The 20,694-nt window shown below is 42.8% G+C and overlaps 2 protein-coding genes across 4 annotated transcripts; both read right to left on the reverse strand.

Annotated features, from left to right (window-relative positions):
- Positions 1-639: 639 nt before the first annotated feature.
- On the reverse strand, positions 640-10,046 carry tfcp2 (transcription factor CP2). 3 transcript variants are annotated; one of them, XM_053425412.1, is made up of 16 exons: positions 9,692-10,046; positions 9,192-9,401; positions 6,942-7,093; positions 6,471-6,547; positions 6,235-6,340; positions 5,862-5,968; positions 5,424-5,576; positions 5,222-5,332; positions 4,470-4,561; positions 4,238-4,307; positions 3,503-3,596; positions 2,983-3,073; positions 2,771-2,871; positions 2,487-2,629; positions 1,975-2,026; positions 640-1,871 (listed from the first exon to the last, which is right to left on the reverse strand). In XM_053425412.1, the coding sequence occupies exons 2-16, from the start codon at positions 9,311-9,313 to the stop codon at positions 1,834-1,836; spliced, it is 1,509 nt and encodes a 502-aa protein (XP_053281387.1). In that variant the 5' UTR covers positions 9,314-9,401; positions 9,692-10,046; the 3' UTR covers positions 640-1,833. The 3 variants fall into 3 exon arrangements, with proteins under 3 accessions (XP_053281387.1, XP_053281388.1, XP_053281386.1); XM_053425413.1 differs by lacking the exons at positions 9,192-9,401; positions 9,692-10,046 and adding an exon at positions 7,751-7,879; XM_053425411.1 differs by lacking the exons at positions 9,192-9,401; positions 9,692-10,046 and adding an exon at positions 7,202-7,723.
- A 438-nt stretch (positions 10,047-10,484) lies between these two features.
- pou6f1 (POU class 6 homeobox 1) lies at positions 10,485-20,327 on the reverse strand. Its single transcript, XM_053425612.1, has 11 exons — positions 19,612-20,327; positions 17,957-18,049; positions 16,999-17,203; positions 16,738-16,874; positions 15,717-16,002; positions 15,325-15,578; positions 15,098-15,226; positions 14,238-14,474; positions 13,682-13,817; positions 13,425-13,593; positions 10,485-12,642 (listed from the first exon to the last, which is right to left on the reverse strand). The coding sequence occupies exons 2-11, from the start codon at positions 18,008-18,010 to the stop codon at positions 12,297-12,299; spliced, it is 1,953 nt and encodes a 650-aa protein (XP_053281587.1). The 5' UTR covers positions 18,011-18,049; positions 19,612-20,327; the 3' UTR covers positions 10,485-12,296.
- Between the last annotated feature and the right edge of the window lie 367 nt (positions 20,328-20,694).

The following is a 20,694-nucleotide window of genomic DNA, read 5'->3' on the forward strand; positions in this document are numbered from 1 at the left end:
TCATGCATTTGTATTGAGTCTTGTTTTGGGCATATTGAGCAGAAACAGATTTGAAAATGTTTTGATGGTTACCAGAAACAGATGTAATTGAAAACCAACCTGTTTATGAGCATGTAGTATTATTTTCTTGTCAAAATCTGGTTAACATGTACATGGATGTGTATTAAATGGTATTATTCATATGTCACATGCCATGTTTTCCATGCCTTGCTTTTTAGTTTGGTTTTACCTTTCATGTTGTTTTTACATGGTTTGTATATTGACTGCAGGCCATGATCTCAATTCTGTAAAGCACTTTGTATTGTGTTTTGCAATTATCATTATCATAATTAGCCGTTTAAAATATGTCCTGCACAAGAGCATGCTGGGTAACAGAGATTTTTTTCGTGGGGGGGGGACTTCTTTGTTCATGTAAACATTTTTAATAGAACCATTACATCAAGCACATGAAACAAGAACCTGCAGCTCGGCTCGATCTGATTTTCTGTGCATGACATGATAATAATTAGCTTGTCAAAATCGAGTTACTATGGCAACATAATGGGTGTCATTGTTTATACTAAGCCTCCTCATCTGTGAAAGCTGTGTATTAAATAGTATTAAAATAATCATGTCTCATTTAACTACTTTGTTGGGGACTTGATTTAAAAAAAACATTTTTATTTTTTCAAAGATCACGAGGAGAGAAGCAGACGGGAGTCAGAACATGGGTGAGAGTCTTAATAAGGTCGAGGAGGTGGAGGCTGCGGTGGAGATCTACAATGTCAAGCTATGGCTTTCCATAAGCAGTACATGAACATGGACTAACCACATCATGCGACATGCAGCTCTGGTGTGCCGGGACATGAGTTCGGGTTTGGAAGTGGTGACATGCAAAGACATTGATGAAGAGACGTAAGAAAGGTTAAAAAAAAGTAGAGCATTAAAATAATGGCGGACGTGACGCATGCTTCATTGGGAAAGCATCTTAAAACAATGATCTACTAGAAAATAACATTAAATATAAAATACAAAATAAAAAGGTGCTTAACAAGCTGATAGCTCTGAAGCACAGAGACAGTTTGCTGTGTGATCACGAACGTAGACGGTGATTCATCATCTTTCTAGATTTGTAAGAAATAACTTCGGGCGCTCTCCACTAACTCCAAGGATCCAACAGTGTTTGAGAGCCTGGAAAACCTTATTTTTTACTCAAATACAAATGAGTGGAGGTTGTTATCTGTCCGAGGAATTGCAGAAGCAGAACTGAACTCCAGCAGTTTCCCTTCATGTCCTGATTGCTAGTTTTTGATGCCTCTAGTGTGATGTGACAGCTTGTATAATGTTTCCTAGCATGAAGATGAGAATTCATACTGCATCAATCTGAAAGTCAAGTCCTGTCGATGTAACGGTTTCTCTACCTTTCTAGCTTTGATTTCTTTCCTTCTGGTTTTTGGTTGACGGTTTTAAAAAAGAAACACACATTGGATTCTGAAGCACAGAGCGTTAACACACCAGACGCTCAACGAACAGAGGAATAGCGATAGCAGCTGTAGTGCCACTAACCCCTTGCATGAGACATAAGCGACAGAGGAAAATGCAACCACGTACGAGGCTGGGGTGCAACGGCAGGGTGCGAAGGAGAGCATTACATCACTGTGGTATCAGAGTCACTCCCTCAGAAGTACAGTAAGGTTTAGTGAGGAGAGGGCAAAGGGATTGAGTCGCAGGCTCCTCTCAGCAGCCTCAAGAGTTTTTTTGGGGCATTCGCGGCATATTCCGAGAACAGCGAGGAGTACGAGGCTCTACAGGGAGTGAGTGGATCGGGTCTGAAGAAAAGCTCCTGCTCAGCATTCACTTCAAGATGATGTGGTAGCCTTCGTTTGAGTCATCTGGAGAGAAAAGGAAAAGGACAACAGAGCAGGGGAAGGTTAAGGTTCTGTGCTCAAATACAGATATTAGTCATTATGACGGATTGCTGTTGTGCTCACAAACCTTTCATTGTGTCAAGAATAAAACACACTTCATCCTGGAAGTTCTGGATCATCTGTAAAAAAAATAAGAGTTAATGGTTTAATGTTTGAGGAGAACTCGTTAAAGCAGTTTACTGACACGTGCAACGACAACTAGTCGACTGAAGTCAGTTCATATACGTGTGACTTTGAAGCATAGATGGTAAAAAAAGATGAACAACACATCTCCTGGAAATGAAGCCAAAATATCCTGGATACGAAGGCGGCCATTTTGCACCAATGACGTAATTTGAAGCCAGAGTCTACACATTTGCGACTTTGGGGGTGAGATGTTGTATTGTAGTCCCACCATTACCTGCCCTCGACCAATCAGGAGTCAGTCTTAGCTGTCAATCATGATGTTTTACTCCGTTTTTAGAGCATCAAATAATTAAAGCGTCAGGAAGTCCATCTTTATACAACATCTGTGGTTTAACACGCCATTTTGGTTGAGTGAGAGCAGGAGATTACAGGGGACAAAAAACATGGTCTCACCTCATCACTAACAAGCACATGGATGCCAGTAGGACCCTGTTTAAAGATCTGATTGATCTGTCTGGGTGAGATGTTGAAGAGCTGAGCGATCTTCTCCGTCAGCTCGGACGCTGTGAGCTCCTCCAAGTAGATGGCGTGATAAACTGTGGCCAGACAGAAGAGCAGGTATGATCAACACGATTCACTTCCTCTCCGTCGTTACTACACAGTAAAATTAGGCTTAATGTGTAAGTATTAGTTTCAGGAACGATTTCTGCACAAACAAAGATGGACAACAAACTAACTAAAGAATGTGTTGGTGGCAGCGTCTCCGTTTTCGTGTTTCTGATCTCGTGCCTCCGGAGACTCCTGGCAAACGTAGATGGTCAGCCTCGGACGTACCACACTGTGAGCAGCATCCACACAGAAGAAGAACATGTTCAGAAACTTGTGAAGCACTTCTGCACATATACGAGATAAATGACATGTTCTCAGGTAGTTTATTAAAAAGACCCACCGTCCCTTCAGTGCATTGAAGAGTCTAATACCATCTGCTGGTCCACAGATCTGAATGACATCGTCCCGGGTCAGTTTCAACATGTCTGCCCCTGGTGCACGGAGACAAGACCTCGGTTAAGAGCAGGAAACCCTCCACATGCAAACGCTAGTGGGTTTTGGGGAATCCAACAGTCAAATAAATGGACGGAGCCTTCTGTCCATACTCTACGTTCATTTCAAGAGTTTACGGATATGGATAAAACAGAGCAGTGCCACTGGAGATCATGGGAGGGGCAGTGTAGTCAATGGTTAGGGTTAGGTAAGCGAGACAGACACCGTAAAAGACAGGTTCTTTTGAAATGGACGTCTCTTCTTTTCTTACATAAGGTCTTTACACTTGTTCTCGTCACTATATAAAACCAGATTCATTTCTCCCTTCTCTCTGCCATCACCTTTAGCAGCAGCGGCAGATGTGAGGGGACACTAATCTCAAATCTCTGTATCATTTGCGTTCATTCCCGATCTGGGGGCCATTTTACCTGAGAAGTTGGTGAAGAGCCGGCAGAAGGGGGAGAAGCGGTTTCTGTGAAGCCACTGTTGTGCGTCCTGCGGTGTTGCCACAGGTAACAAATTCTGGGATGGAAAAAAACAAGACGGAACGCAGCTGAAAACACAGAACCACCCCAACCTTGTGTTAAAAGGCTACTGCAGCATATTTATCCTTAACTTTAAGATGTCAAGATTTAATCGACAGTCATTATATTCAATTAAACATTTCCAAACATCCATTTTAAAGACAGAAATGAAAATGTAGGGGTTAGGGTGCTCTCAACCTAGATTAGCCTGAATCTACATATTTAACCTTGAGTTAATGTATCAGTGAGTAAAGTGATGCAGCAGAAACAATCTGCTTGTGTCTGCCTCCTTTTCTCCATGTGTGTTTATCACTGAGACAGATCAGCTCGACAGCCGCCTGAAGATACAGCGTGAGCACAGCTGAATATTCTGAAAATCGTGTTCTAAGGTTTTGATAGAAGTATTCAATCATTGGCTTGTCTTGTGTAATGGACAGAAACTAGTTTCAGCATAATGCCTTAACTGGGAGTGGAACTGGTGTTTTTGATTTGTTATCATCAAACACTATCATTCACACCACAACACAGATTCCAGTTAAACACTAAGATGTCAGATTTGTATTTGTGAACATTAATACACAGTGAAGCAGAAGGAAATCACGCAGTCATGTGAATGTAAAAAATAAATAAGGTACTTACATCAGAGACCAGTGCGATTACCTCTGGTACCGGAACCACCGGCTCCGGCTGGTGGGTTGGTGATCCGTTCCTACAAAGGATGAAAACGTTACCATGTTGGATTCTGTGATTGTGAATGTCTCATGATCATCTGCATCAAGAGGAATCTACACATCCCTCACCACACAGCCACTTCTCTGTGGTAAATTAAACTTACAGCGTTAGACACAAAGTATTTGTAGGATGTGTTTACCCTTCTGGAACCGGGAAGCTGTTGTGTGTGCTGCTGATGAAGCCGGGAGATGGTGAGTTGCTGACGTACGTGACCTCGGGCCAGGGAGAGCACTGCCAAAGACAAACACTTTTGTTATTGTGGCATCTGAGTAAATTCAGTCAACACTTCTGCTGCAGCTTCTTCATTTACATTCAGCTCCTGCTCACAGGTTCTGCTTCAGCCAGTTTGTGTACCAGCCACAACTTTATTTTTATAGCTTTACAAAGTTTGCAGGAAGTTGAGCTAAATTGATGAGCTGATTAATCAATTAGGCGACAGAAAGATCAGTAATTGGCAACTATCATTTTTGTCCTTAAAGACTTTCTACGGCTTCCTCTCTGTGAGGATTTATTGTGTTATATCACTGAGAGAATAACCTTTTGGGTTTTGGACGGTTTTCCAGACAAAATGATGAATTTGAAGGCTTCACAAAAGATTGATAACTATTAGATGAATATTATCTTGGTTGCAGCTCTAGTTAAAACGGATTGTAAACATTTCAACAGCACATCACACAAACTGTTAGTTTATGGAAGTAAGAATAATTACTTCACTTTTCACATTACATCTCATTTAGCTGATGCTTTTATCCAAACATCAGAGTTGACGATGGTTATTAGACCATCATCCATCTAACCAAGGTGTCGGAAGAGATGTGTTTTTTTAGCCTGCAGCAGAAGATGTGTGGACCTTCTTCTCTCCTGATGTCAATGGGCAGCTCACATACTAACCTCTGTCAGTATTGTGGTTTCGTAGGACGGCTGGTACTTTTCCTTTTCCTGTGGTGCCCTCTTCTCCATCTTCTCCCGGTCGGTCTTCTGCTTTCTGTCTGCACCTTTAGGCTGAAACACGTCACGTGTGGGTCATTAAATCAACAAGCGTTTGCATCTTAGCACATGAACTATTCTTCTCTGTTTCTCTCAGTCCCCCCACCTTAAAGACTTTGACCTGACAGGAGGCAGAGTGGAGGTGTTCTGTGTACTCTCCACTCTCATTCTCTTTAAAAGTGTCGATCTGGATGCGGAAGGGGACGCCCTTTTCGCCCCCGTGCTTGCGCATAGTGAATTCTGTGCTAATGCAGTGAACCTAAAAAAGAAAAGAATATTAAATTTTAATCTATTAAGGGCAATTAGTTATAAAATAACAATTAAATCTGAGAAATCAATACTAGAAAAAACAAATATTTACAAATTCAGTGTTTTAGTAATTACTGCTTTCAGAATAACATTCACTTTACATTTTGCCAAACAGAATAGGTGAGTAGACTAAATGTTAACAAGCTTAGGGCTATGAAATGCTTGAGATAACTGCCACTGCTTTTCATGAATGAAAGTGATTCAGGGAAACCACAGTGTTGTTTCGTCGCTCTACCTGGATAAAAACTGAGGTTCTTTTTGATGGGTCCCAAAGGAACTCCACAGTGTTAAGCTGAGTAGGGTTAGCCCTGGGGTCGATTATGCCGACAGACATGGGGATATCTGCAACGGATCAATGCAAAACAGGCCGTTATCAGAAGAACTCCTAATGGACACCGTCTTCTCCAAAATGTCTCCACCGCCATCTTGTGCTTCACGTTCAGTTTAACAGTCCAGATGATGAATTTATGGAAGATTTACCTAGAAAATCTCGGAGGTTATTAAACAAACAAGGCTGCACAGCAACATTCTTTCCACATACAAAACAAGTTGAATAGAGAAGATGAGGATGAACTGCCGGGAACAGACATTTGTCCGTCTGTGCTCACCGAGGTCGAGGATGCGATCCCCGGGCCTGTTCCAGCGCCAGCCTTCCAGCTGCTGGTGCTCTGTGTACTGAAGCCGTCGGTCATGAAACACTACACGAATAATGCTCTGAAATCCAGAGAGATTCAGTTAACGAGAGATTCCAAGGAGATGCAAATGCTCTTCAAACACTTTGACTCTGGTTTCACTTGGCAGACACTGACCTGTAACCACTTGTGACGGCATATCAGATTCTTACCTTCACCATTTTATCCGTGATTTCCGGAAGTTCCCCAATTTTCCGATTGTCAAGCATTCTAATTTCATAGGACTGTCCTGTAATGGAAAAGGTCCCTCACAGTAAATAAATGGATCTCACTAAAAGATGCTTAAGATACACTGTGTTTCACATGGTAACAGTTGCATGACAATAAAGCAATGCAACATACATTATGAGACAGATTCATAATATCTGTGTAGCAAAGGAGAAAAGATAAAACAGACCAAGAAGTCAGAAAAGATCGTTTCACTATATCACTGCAACAAACCCTCTCGAACTTTATTGCAATATAATTTTATACCGATTGTTTTTCTCCAACTCTACTGCCCACTATCAAATTGCTCTATAAAGATTTACAGTCCTACGGGTAATAAAACAGGGGAAGTGATTTGGCTTTCAGTAGCTCTTGACTCTCGTGTTAAGAGATGAAACAGAACTCCCGGTGCTAACCTTGGTTGAGGTAGGTGAGTGTTTCATCGTGCAGTTTAATGGCTGGCGAGGTAGCTGCACACAGAACATACTGAAAGGGAAGGATCTTGTTTTCGTTGTCTGGAGGAAGGTTGGACTCCTCCTGCTTGAAGATGGGGAGGGCAAGGACATCACTGGAAAACAAAGACAGATGGTACAAAGCTGTCATTTAGCCGCCAACAAACATGAGTCTACATGAAGTAAACATTGATATTAAAATGTTAGAACGAATTATTATCAACCTGATGTTAAAAATAATGTCTGACACCACCATCACCAGACAACACATGCGGCTGAAAGGCAGGTTACTGAGTTTGTTGGTGTGATACGGGGCTTTCTGCAGAAAGAATCCACACAGAGAGTCACAGGGAAAATCAGAGTGAAGACGCATGAAAGTCAAATTCAAGGGTCTTATATAGGAGAACTAAGGTTGTCTCTCAGAACCAGTTCAGACTGGTTCTGTCGGTGCAGTTTGAGAGAGGAATCTAAACACAGACAACTGATTTACATGTGTTTCCTTTGGAGATAAGCAGACAATCATTCAGTTCTTTGGAGAGTAAATAAGTGATAAAAAGGGTCTGAAAGTTTCCAGGGCATACACAGTTCAGACCATTAAACAGCTCAGGTCATTATGTATTTGGACATGTTGTATATGTATGTAGATATAGGTCATACAACTTACTTTTCAACTACAACATAGGTTTCAACCATACTTAGTTAATTTTTCCATTACATTAGCTTTCCAGTTCATTGAATAGCATCAAGGCAATTTGGGTTACATCACTAAATACCAGGGTATCCAGTGAGTGTCTCATTTCTCCTCTCGATACAAGAATTTCCAGGGAAATGCAGGTACTCTGAAGCCTGCACCGCATCATTAAATGAGCCAGAAGGGGACACGAAGGAGTAATCTTTTTCCTGTAGAGCAAAGTGCTTGAGTCAGCAAAATCTAAATGGAGTTTATATAATTTAAATCATGAAAAACTGAGCAGATGCATCATAAATATCTAACTGGACTTTAAATTCAAGAATTAAAACTCACCAGACTAAACACCACAGATATTTATACTCAGTGGGGGCTTTGCTTTACCCTAACCCTGACAAAATGCCTTATCTCCCCACTCTGAGGAAAGAGATAAACAATGTCCTTGTTCTGTCCTTTTCCCCAAATCAGCACCAAACTTTAATGGGATACTCCCTGGCTCAAGCCAAACGAAGACTTGGGTCATGGTGCAAATCAGGTCAGTATTTTTACATAACCCTGCTGATAAATTAAAAAAAAAACACTAAAGGGTCTGAACAGAACCTCCTTCACAGATGTTATAATTCCCATCAAAGTTTCTTTTGAGGAATTATCTGAACTGATGAAGCCTTCAAAACCAAAGACAAACAGTTTACTATACTATTAAGAGAGAAAGAGTTAAACCTCCCACTGCCAAGGAGGCAACGTTTCCATCTGCGCTTGTTTGTTAGTTTGCAGGATTATATAAAAACTTCTTGACTAATTTCCATGAAGTCTTGTGGAGAGTTGGGTCAAGCCCCAATGACGATCCCGGTACATTTTTGTGCAAATTCAATTAACATTCTAGTTATAATAATAATTTCAAATTTGAGCCACTGAAACCAGTGATTCTTTTAAAACTATAAAGCATCGATATGGTCTTCAAATAATTTTGTAATTATAATCACACTGTTAACAGGCGGATGCCAGTGCACAGAGTACTAACATTTAAAGGTTCAGTGTGTAGAATTTAGTGACATCTAGTGGTGACGTTGCATGTTGCAGCTGAACACTGCCCCCCCCCCCCCCCAAACACAGGAGAGAGAACCCGAGGTAACCTTCAGTTGTCATGGAAACTAAGTTTGTCCAGTTTGGGATACTGTAAAAAAAAAAAAATGGTCTGCCTCCGTAGAGATGTAAATATCAAGTATTTAAATATAAAGAACCATTCAAGGATAGAGAAAACAACAACTAGTACAATTTATATCAAACACACAAGTGAAAACATCACCAGAATTATTTTTAAACTCAGTTTCTACCGATGCATCCCTTTCACCTAAATCTAACTCACTGGACAATATCCACCTTTAGCGATTGGAAACCCAGAGGGGAACTTTGAGATGACTATCAACATAATAAAAACAGTAATAGTCCATATGGTCCATTCGTACAGAATAAAGTCATGGGACAGACATGTAGGTAACCACGATAACAGCAGACTCATCCTGTACCTCATGCTGTACGCCCCAGCACCGAGCTCCTGTCCGATGCCCGACAAACTGGCGTCGAAGTCCTGGACCAGTCCGGACTCGATCACCTCATCCGTGAGAGGCAGCTTCAGAGCCCACGCCATGATGGATGGAGGGTGGGTGGGGGGGGCTTGTGCAGCTCTGGGTAACAACTTTGAGGTTTACACCTGCGTCCCCACAACCTTCCGATCTCTGGAGGAAAGTGACACAAGGAGTTTGTTATCATGTAGTTTGTCTCCATCTCTAAACACATCAGATCATCGCAGGGTCCATGTCAGCAGCGGAACATCCTCCTGAACAGAGCGGGTGAGGATGAGGCGACGTCAGTCAACCACAGCCGCACTTTACGTAACCGTGCCCCGCTGCTGGGATCCAGACACCCGGCGGTGGGAAGCTGCCACACTTCCAAAACTGCACTCTTATTTGTTGTTGTTGTTGTTTTTTAAATCACACCCTCGCGTTAAAAGGTGTAAACAAGTTACCTCCGGGTGAAACGTGCAGCTACTCGCCGACACCGCGACAGTTCCGTGTCATCACGTCGCGCTGCTTCTCCCCAACACGAAGATAAACATGTCGAGCTAACCGCTAAGCTAGCGAAGCAGCACTGCCTGCGAACCCAGCCCGGAGGACGCTAACCCCTCCCGGCCTCAGTGGACAGGGGGCTTCACTGGGATCGATGGTTCCTGGTGGACATGTCTATGAACTGGGATCCATCGGAATTCACTCAGCGTCTTAAATAAATGTGAATTGATGTGTTGCTTTTGTTTTGTTTATCTAGCGCCGTCAGGGAAAAGGAGCTCACGTAACTTCCGGTTGTTGTTCTTCTTCGTGTGGCTATTTTCTTCTGCGGTAGATCGAGAGTAGCTCGTTATCGCCCCACACCGCTCATCGCTAATAACACATGAGGTTGGACAGACAGACAGACGACAGATAGACAGATAGACAGACAGACAGACAGATGACAGACAGACAGATAGACAGATAGATGGATAGATGGATAGATGGATGGATCGATAGATAGACCCACAGACAGACAGACAGACAGAAAGACAGATAGATAGATGGATAGATAGATAGATAGATAGATAGCTAGACAGATAGACAGACAGATAGGCAGACAGACGACAGAAAGACAGATAGATGGATAGATAGATAGAGAGATAGACAGATAGACAGACAGACAGATAGACAGATAGATAGATAGACAGACAGACAGATAGATAGATAGATAGATAGATATCAATAAAATAGATTTGTACATCAATACACGCAAAGTGATTCATAAAGACCAGTTTTATTTGATTCATTTGACAGAAAAGGACAAAGAAAAGCATGAACCTTAACTTCTTATGTGCTTTGCAGTCAAAAAACTGAAAGCTGATATCTTTTTGATTTAATTAAGCTAATTTTTTCTCTATTGGTATCTTAGTATATTAAACCATGTTGTATATGTTGTCTTCCCATATTGAACATGAAGTTAAAACCTGTTAAAGTTCTTTGTTATATTAATTGTTTCCATTGTAAATCAAACCATTTGTAGATGTAACGTTGTTAAAAAGGCAAACATATGGTGGAACATAAAATGCACCATTCAACGTATCATTCACAAACAAAATAAAAATTAAAGTTATAGTTAAACTGCAGTATTTTACATCTCATCTGCATAAGAGGAACACTAAACTTAATAAAAGATGTTATTTGTCAAGTTGATTGCAGTTTTGCCTGTATTGACACATTAAGAAAAGCGTCTTGCTTTTCAAGAACTCTTTAAACACAGAAATGAAATTCTTTCACAAAGCATAACTGAAAACTTGCACTGCACAGACAAACAATCCATAACACGCCAACTTCCACTAAAGTGCAAATAATTCTTAAAGAATTGGCAAAAATAATGAAAAATAAATGCTACAATCTCGTTCCTACATTTTATAACTGCACATGAGAAACCATCTTCACACTCATTCAGATTGAAAGTCAGAACACACAAAGTCTTCTTAGTAAACAGTTCTTTCTTCTTCTTTTAACACAGTAAATCTATTTGACCTAAATTAGGTTTAATATGAGGGAAGAGGCTGAAAAAAGTTAATTTAATTTAATAAACGTTTAAATTAAGCTGTTTTGAAAATATTAGATAACTTGAGAAGAAAAATGTCAATGAAAAAATGTCAAAGCATCGAAGGAACAACAGTGAACGGATGAAAATACAAAATACTCTCAGAGTACGATAAGCGCATTAAACAGAAAGCATAAAGTCAGACAGTGATAAATTCACACACGTGTGTCACCCACATACAGTATGTGTATTTTTCCACAGTCGGTAACTCGCAAATGAAACAACACTTTATAGGAAATACGCCGGCATCAAGGTCCAGAGCCTGAGCCACAGTATCATTGTGATAGGAACCTGTTTGTTGTCTGTGGAACATCAGAAACAACCGTCTGTCGTTCTGCTGAATGAAACGATCGAAGCTAAACTACAGGAAACGACGACAGATTTTGAATCAATCTCTGTGATTATCAACAACAAATATCAAAATGACGATTGTCCCAAAGAATCCAGAGTCAATAGAGGACAATGTTATTTTTGGCATTTCTTAGACAGCTTGCAGGATACAGTCTACAGTCTCATCTCTGTCTGAATCTTCTGTGAATATAAAGTGAACGAGGAGATAAACATTTGAAAACATCCGTGGTGGTAAAAGCACATCACACAGAGATCAGCAGAATGTCAGTCATGTCAAAATGTGATTAAACTCAATATTAATAAGTGTTCGCCCACTTGAAAGAAGTCAGAAGGGCAGCCTATAAAACCACTTGTACAAAAGTTCATAAAATGTTTTTAAATATGATGAGCGGACCATGCACTTTGACTTCAAACACAACAGGAACTTATTTCTGTTAATCTTTCATAAACCTTCCATCGTGTATTTCCATATTTTTCTCAAAAAAAGTTCATATTCTCTCAGCTTTTTCAGAGTTTAAATCATATTTACAGAACTATTTACATCTGTGTCTTCATATCAAATGCTCCGCTTTTCATAAAAAGGACTAAAGATCCGAGGTGAACTCTCTCCGGGGACGAGGTCTCTACTGAACCTGGAAGACGTTGATCTTGCTCGTGTTTTTCAGCGTCTGTCGCCGGTTGCAGAACCAAACCCTCACAACCTCTCGGTCGTAGTTCAGCTCTCGCGCAATCTCCGTGATCTCCTGACCCGTCGGCAGGGTGTTCTTGTCAAAGTACGAGTTCAGGACTTCTATCGCCTGCGGTGTGAAGCTCGTGCGCCGCTTGCGTTTTTTGGAAGGTTCACCGCCGACGAACTCCATCAGGTTCTGCTGGCCCTTCTGGTTCCAGTGCTCGGCCTCCGCCAGCCACTTCTCCAGCACCGGCTTCAGCTTCTGAGCACTCTTTGGGGTGATGTCCAGCTTTTCAAACCTACAGCGCAAAACAGAGCTCAATGTGTTGAATGAAAACACACAACATGCACTGTATCTCAATTTGATCCCTATGAATTCACATGGGTCAGATTGCAGGACAGTAAATTAGATATTTTAACAATATGTATCTTCGGGCCACTAGGGGTCTCTCAATCAAAACAAGAACAAAAGTTTGATGATGTCAACAAAGCAGTGGGGGATCATGGGAGTTGTTGTCCACTGAGTAATCGTAACATATCACGACTATGTAACACAATTTATCGGCCATATTGGACTTTTCCCATTGCTAAGCTAAATGGAAAATCGACTTAGCTTTTCTAGTCTTATCGACCAATCAACTGTTTCACACAGACACATGCATTCACACGCTTCTATAAACAGTGTTCTCTCTACCACAAGCCATTCGCCACAATCAGGAGCCATATGACGTTCAGTGCCTTGCCCAAGGGCGCTTCAGGATGTGGAGCGGAGTGGACTACCTGCCTCGGAGGTGTGGTCCATAAAGAATTAGATGTTATATGGACATACTGGTGCTCTAGAGTGACATCTAGTGGCAAAATGTGGCTCTAATGCTACAGTCTATCTACCAGATATCAAACATGTCACTGTGTTACAATTGCATCACTAGGCATGACAGAACTCACTCAGGAAATACAGGATGGTTATTTATGTGCATGTAAATGAGGTTAACTCATGTTCATATAAAATGCACCGTGTTTTCCGGGTCATCAAGAGCAATAAATCAGGTTCTTTGTAAATGAGGAACGTGAAGTCATTTACCTGCAAATGGCCGACTGGCTGTAAGCCGGACCTTCGGTTGCGGTCAGCGCCTGCCCTACTTGTGTCTGCGTGAGCCCCAGGGACAGACGCCGGATCTTGAAATTCTTGGCAAACTCGCGAATCTCGTCCAGATTAATGCCCTCCTCGCCGCTGACTACCTGCTGGGGTTCTGCAAAGCGTGAAGAGTCGGGTTAAAAATATCAACCCACTTCCAACGGATCTATGTTTGGAGGGAGAGGAGAAGGAGGTGCACCTACTGCCGACAAGCTGGCCCACTTTCGCTATGTCTCCACAGGTGATGGGGACCGCGGGGGACAGCGTGGCGGCCGTCTTCAGAACAGACGGCTGCGGGGCGATGACAACTGGAGACTGAGTGACAGTGGTGACCGAAGGCTGGGAGGAAAAGAAACACAGAATGTGATTAGATGTAACCTGGAATGACGACACTGGCAAAATGGGATAATCTCCGGGGAAAAGAGTTCTGCAGTATTTGTATAGTTTGTTGGTTGGGTTAGTTTGTATGTTTATTAGTTTTTAGGCGAGGTTACACAAAAACTTGGTGGGAGGATGTGATATGGCTCAGGGGGCGGATCCAGGAACATTGCTAGAGAGGGTATTTTTCAGAATTTCCCCCAATTTCTCAGGGAATAATTAATGCATCTTGATATTAAAGGGAACAGATCTATAAGTGTGTGTAATTTGGTGCTGTTTTAACTTCAGGGAACGATGTGTGAGCTCCTCTGAGTGCCAGTCTAGTTGTTGTCTGTTCCAGCTTTAAAGTGTAAGTGCCGTGTTTCTGGACTCAACACGAACCTGCGTGTGAAGTTTGGCGAGCGTTGGAGGAGCGGCGGCTTTGGGCAGAACCACCGCTGAAGAGGTGACGGCTGTGGCCGGTCCGTTCCCATACGTGGCAATGATCTGACCCTGGGTGTTGAAAAGCAGCTGCGGGGTGACGGTCTGGAGCTGGAGCCCGTGGAGGGGGAGGGTGGAGGTCGCAGCCCCTCCAGCCAGAGAGGCTGGGTTCAGCAGCAGCGGGATGGTTCCTATAACCTGTCAATTCAGTTTGAGTGTTGGAGAAACACAAGCGTATGAATAATTGAACCAAACCCTCTGTGCTGGTTTTCAGTTTGCAGACGTGCAACAAGCTGTCGGTGAGGCGTGTTGAGGGAAACGAGAACGTCCTTGGAATAAAAATCACGTCTTTCAAGATTAAACACAGCACTGAACTGTAATGAGCTGCAATAATGGTGAGATTGAGTAATGGAAGAGTTCGAGAGGACAAATCAGTTTTCAAAGTGTCTCTCGCTCCACTGACTTCAAATAGAATTGCTGATTGATGCTAAACAGAGACTGGCTTCCTTTATGACTGAAAACAGAAACACAACACGTAAACATCTTGACTGTCCTTAGAGATTATTAATCAAAACCTTGTAAGTGAAGCTGACTGCTTGTAAACGACTCGTTCTTATACCGTTCTCATTTTGTTATGAAGACTGTGATGTGCTCCAGGCAATTATAATCTAGCCGTCTCTTATTGTTTTGGGCGAATGACACAAAACTCAAAAGGAGGGGACATTGTTCTTTATACTATTTAAAGCATCTTCCCTTTAGCTGGCTGCACTTAGAAGAGAAACTGAGCAGCAGCTGTGAAAGCAGTGTGTTATGTAACCCACCTGTCCCTGGGCATTGGTGATGATCTGGCTCGTGATGCCCGCCATATTGGACATGGCACTGGTGATGATGGGGGTGGAGGTGAGGGAACTGAGGAACTGGTGTTGTCCACCCAAAGAAGCAGCATTGATCTGAGCATTGACAAGAAGATGAGATTAGATTTAACGATGGAGCCAGATGTTGCAGAACAGCTGACTCTACAGGTAGATCTCTGCAGTGGCCCTCTTACTATAGCCGGATTGATGGAGAGTCCTGCGGTCTGCAGAGCTGCCAAAGATATGTTGGACTGAGCGATGCTGGCCGAGGTAGCCTGGGCGGCCGCCACCTGGGCAGCAGTGACCTGGGCACTGGTCACCTGTGTCGGATGAGACGTCAGCTGCTGCACGGCTGCTTGGAGCGGCTGCAGGGAGGCGGCTTGAGGCTGGAACAATGTCTGTGTGTTGGCTTGTAGCTGAGGGTGGAGGGAGTTCAGGACGGTCGCAGCTGGAGGGAAATTCAAAGGTATAGAAACTGTTACTGTTTCTGAAATTCTGTTTATTGTGACAAACATTATTAAAAGGTTATAGCCACAATACCAGTCACACTAATCAGCTCTGATTTAGTCAAATTACACATCCATACAATCTGAGCCACAGAGGCCGAATGGACAGCACACCTGCACGGACAGTTTGGTTATTTTACCTTGAAGGCCGGCGAAGGGCAGCTTGAGGAGGTTTGCCGCCTGGTTGGCCGCAGTGAGCCCAGGGAGAGCAGCTAAACTGGTGGTGGGGAGGGTGAGAAGAGCCAGGCTCCCCTGGCCACCGAGGGAGCCGGCCATACTCAGGGGGATGAGCAGGGGCTGCCCCAGCGACCCCGTCTGGGCCATCATGCCGGTCATCAAAGCAGCCAGAGTTTCCTGGGTCAGCACCTGATGTCGTGAAGAGACAGATTGAAACTGAGACGATGATCTTTAAAGGGCAATTACACTGTACACTGATCTTTAATTCTGGTGATTTACAGGAGTAGTTTTAACTAAAGAGTACTGATACATTATTCATTACCTTTACACTCAAATAACCCATCTTTCTCTGCTGCACTTTTTAATTTCTTCTTCTTTTTTTTCACTGGAGCAGTAGCACATGCCTTATTTGGAAAGGACAGGTTTTATTGGTCTGTGGTGATGCTGGGTGCAGTTTTCTTTCTGAAACTGTTAAAGTGACCTGAAGTAATTGAGCCGCAGCAAATAAAGATCTACTGCTGAACCCTGAAGCTGCACGTAGAGCTGTTCACCAGTGAAAAGTCGAGGCAAGGATTTCTGCAGCCTCAGGCCGTGTGTTAAAGTGTTTGCAATTAAACTTGAGCAATTTTTTTTTACATGCAGTGTGCACGAGAGACAACTGCTTAAATCAGTGTCGTGAGTAAATCACCTACAGGAGCCTGTGGGGGACCCAGTGACATTAATCCCTGTGGCATGTGATTAATGGACAAGACATAATATGTAAACAGGCTGAAATACACAGAGGGGTTTTCTCCTCGTCACTTTTCATTTGTATCCAAACCCTTGTTTGGTTCAGGCTCTGGTTTCAGGTCAACTAAACCAGGTGACAGGATTCTGTCTCTGACTCAAGATGAACATGGAAAAGGTGTAAACTCATATTGATACCTGTGGACAGCCTTGTACAGTGATGGGCATGGCGGCCTGTGGCTGCGTCAGGGACACACTGATGGGAACAGCAGGAGTCAGCGTTTGGACAGCGGGGGTCGGAGCCTCGACAGACACCACCTGCTGCTCACTGAGCACTGCAGGATCAACAACCAGGTGGGTTCTTAGTGACATTCGAGGTGGTTTTCACAGTTTCCAGCAGCATTTCAGAAGTGTGTCATTCACAAAATAGTAGTAAGTCATCTGCTATCCATGATTTACCTATTCCCCCACTGCTCTGGGGCGCCGGGGGTTCGTCCTGGGAGCCGTCGCCGCCACCGCTGCCCTCAGCTGGCTCTTCTGTGGCCCGAACCACTCCCTCCACAGTTTTGCCTTCACTCTTAACATTGGTTATTGTCAATGGCAGCGGTGCATCGACCTCCACCTCTAGCACACGGATGGTCTCATCGCCGGACATCACAATGACCTGCGCAGGGATAAGGAATTGAAGCTAGGTTTGACTGAAATGCAAAACTCATATTGCACACAGATGAATATGGGGGAAAAACATGTATCAATTTGTGGTATGCAATAATGAAAGGGGAGCGGCAGCGAGACAACCTGGGCTGGAGGACAAAGTGCAGAGACACAATGCAGGAAGAGAGAGAGAGAGAGAGAGAGAGAGAGAGAGAGAGAGGAGGATGCATACCTGGTTGTCTTTGGCAGGGAATTTCAAAGTGCAGGATTTAAATGGCTGAAAAAAGACTTCTGCTGTCAGACAGTGAATGGCTGAAGAGAACAGAGAAGCCGAGCACATGTTAGGAGACAATGACCAAAAGAAAGAGAAAGAGAAACAGGCACGAATGAGAAGAGCATGAGAACATCCAAACAATGACATGAGCATCAGCCAACAAGCTCCTCGAGCAATGTCTCCTTCAAGCTCCCCTCGTGCAGCAGTGAAGAGCATTGCTTTTGTTTGCTGACTATGTCCACACACAATGTTACTACAGAAGATAAATAAACAATGAATTATTAAGCATGACAGTTCAGAAACCGGTTTCCCTCACGAGCAACGAGCAGCAGCTATTACAAGGCGCTCAGACACAAAAGTTGTGATCTCAATGAGCTGGGCATGTGGAGGTTAATCACTCGGTTATGATGGGGTGTCGACACATGGGAGGAAGACGGGAGCGGTAAACTAATGGTTTGGCGTCTCTCCACTCAGACAGCTGAGTGTTACCTGCTCATTCACAGTGAGGGGGGCATCCCTGGCAGGGAGATCCTGGGAGTTCATGGCTCACTGCTCCACCACCGTCACTGCTGTCCTGGCATCCTGAGCAGACACACCGAGATGAGAGAAGAGCAGCTGTTAGCAGTCTGGCCTTTTCTCTTGTTGCACAGATTAGACCAAAAAATATCTTTCTAATAAGTAAATACTAAAGAGCTTGTGGTCCAATTTTTTTATCTGTACAGATAGAAAACGTTTATGGCACAGTTAAATGAGTTGAACCATAACTGTATGTACAGATGCTTTGGGTGAATCATTTAACATCAGTAAACAAACTCTTGATAACTTCACCACCTCCTTCTAATGGGATTTGGACTAAAAACACATGAAGGTGACTTTACAACTGTGTCCACACTTTAGGGGTCAAATCCTGGTTAAAGCAAACACACATGCAGAGAGGAATCTACCCTAGGAAGTATAAAACACATTGTAAACATAAGGAACTATTCAAATAAATAGAAAAATGTTCAATGTAAACTAATAAAACTGCATCACACTTATAGGATATTGAAGTTGCCTGGATATTAAATGGTTATTCTAGTGTTAAATGAACAGATTGTCTATCTGACAGCAGTAACTAACAGAACCTGTCCTCCAGACACTTTGTCTGAATCTGTCAACAAACTCTTCATAACTTCACCAGCTTCTTCTCATGTGATTTTGAATCAAAACACATGAAGGTGACTTTACAACTGTGATCACACATTAGGGGGCAAATGCTGGTTAAAGCAAACACACATGCAGAGAGGAATCTACACTAGTAAGTATAAAACACATTGTAAACACAAGGAACTATTCAAATAAATAGAAATATATTCAATGTAACCTAGTAAAATTACATCACACTTATAAGATATTGAAGTTGCATGGATATTAAATGGTTATTCTAGTGTTAAATGAACATATTGTCAGTCTGACAGCAGCTACTAACAGAACCTGTCCTCCAGACACTTTGTCTGAATCTGTCAACAAACTCTTCATAACTTCACAAGCTTCTTCTCATGTGATTTGTAAAAACACATGAAGGTGACTGTGCAACTGTGTCCACACGTTAGGGGACAAATGCTGGTTAAAGCAAAACCCACATGCACGGAGGGTTGGGTCATTTTTCTCATGGCTATTTCTGTCCTTGCAGGACCAGACTATTTGGAGGGGCCTGATAAACAGGCCACGGTGTGAAGCTGCAGAGAAACGAGCCCCGCGGATCACAGGCAGAGATCCGGCTGCAGATTCCTCTCAGCTCGAGGAGCAGCAGGGAAGTTGCTGTGTCTCCCGCTGCTCAGCCCCGGGAGGACCGAGGATCTGTCAGAAACTTCAGCGGCTCTTCCTGGGCTCCCCACCCCCATCCTGCCCGAGAAAAGTCTCGCCTCCTCGGCCACTTTTGGGAGCCGAGCACCCACCACCGAGCCCCGGCGACAGAAACCTCCCCGACCCCGTGTGTGCAGACACAATATTATGTATTCCCCTCTCTTTATCATAAATATATAAATTATGCTAATTACGAACATTGCATATTAACCCAAACTCATTTCCTCTCGCCGTGTCGCCGCTGCACGCGTGCGGCGCGGGGCTCGAACACGGTCCCGGTCTCATTATGTCCAACTTACCGCGTCCGTGCAGCTTATTCCCCGTGATTGTCTCACAAGCGGCTCCGTGTCACAGTTTGTTTCAGTCACACATAATTAAAAATTCATCTCAGCTCCCAGACAGGATCTGTGGCTGCGCACAAAAGAGCCATTTGCATTGATAAGGAGGCTCCGGATCCGCGCTCGCTGTTAATATTTAATGACGACGGCCCCTCGGCAGCCCCGCGCGCCGCCGGGATCCTTCAGGTGTCACAGTTCGATCCCATTCCGGCAGAAAAGTCGCGCAAAATTGCCCGAAAATTGGCCTTTTGCACTACGTCATGAACATAATTTATGCAAGGAGAAAAAAAGGCTCGCATTGAAAAATGTCTGCCTCGACTTGAGAGGAGCCATGGTTCTCTTAAAGGGGACGTGCCCGAGGAAAAGAGCTGGAGAGAACATATGATTACATAACATATCATAACATATCATAACATATAACATTACATAATATAACATATAGTTACATACTATAGCATAATATTACATAATGATATAACATATAATAACACGGGAGCCATGGTTCTCTTAAAGGGGACGTGCCCGAGGAAAAGAGCTGGAGAGAACATATCATAACATATCATATCATATCATATCATAACATAACATACCATAACATACCATTATGTAACATAATACAACATATAATAACATTAAAACATAACATAATATATCATTATGTAACATTATATAACATTATATAACATAACATATAATAACATATCATATATATATATATATCATAAAAACCTTTATTGAGTAGATTTTAATATGTATCATTCAATGCACTTTTATTTGACCGAGAAGTACCTGGGAAAGGTGTATATAATGTACATATTCAGCATTTTCTATTTTTGTATTCATTCTATCCATCCATTCTTCATCTATCCATCCATCCATCTATCTACCTGTATATCTCTCAATCTATCTATTCTTCATCTATCTATCTATCTATCTAGCCACCCACCCACTTATCTATCTATCTATCTATCTATCTATCTATCTATCTATCTATCTATTCTTCATCTATCTATCTATTCTTCATCTATCTATCTATCTATCTAT

The sequence above is a fragment of the Pleuronectes platessa genome, chromosome 6 (assembly GCF_947347685.1).
Source record: "Pleuronectes platessa chromosome 6, fPlePla1.1, whole genome shotgun sequence".
NCBI lineage: Eukaryota > Metazoa > Chordata > Actinopteri > Pleuronectiformes > Pleuronectidae > Pleuronectes > Pleuronectes platessa.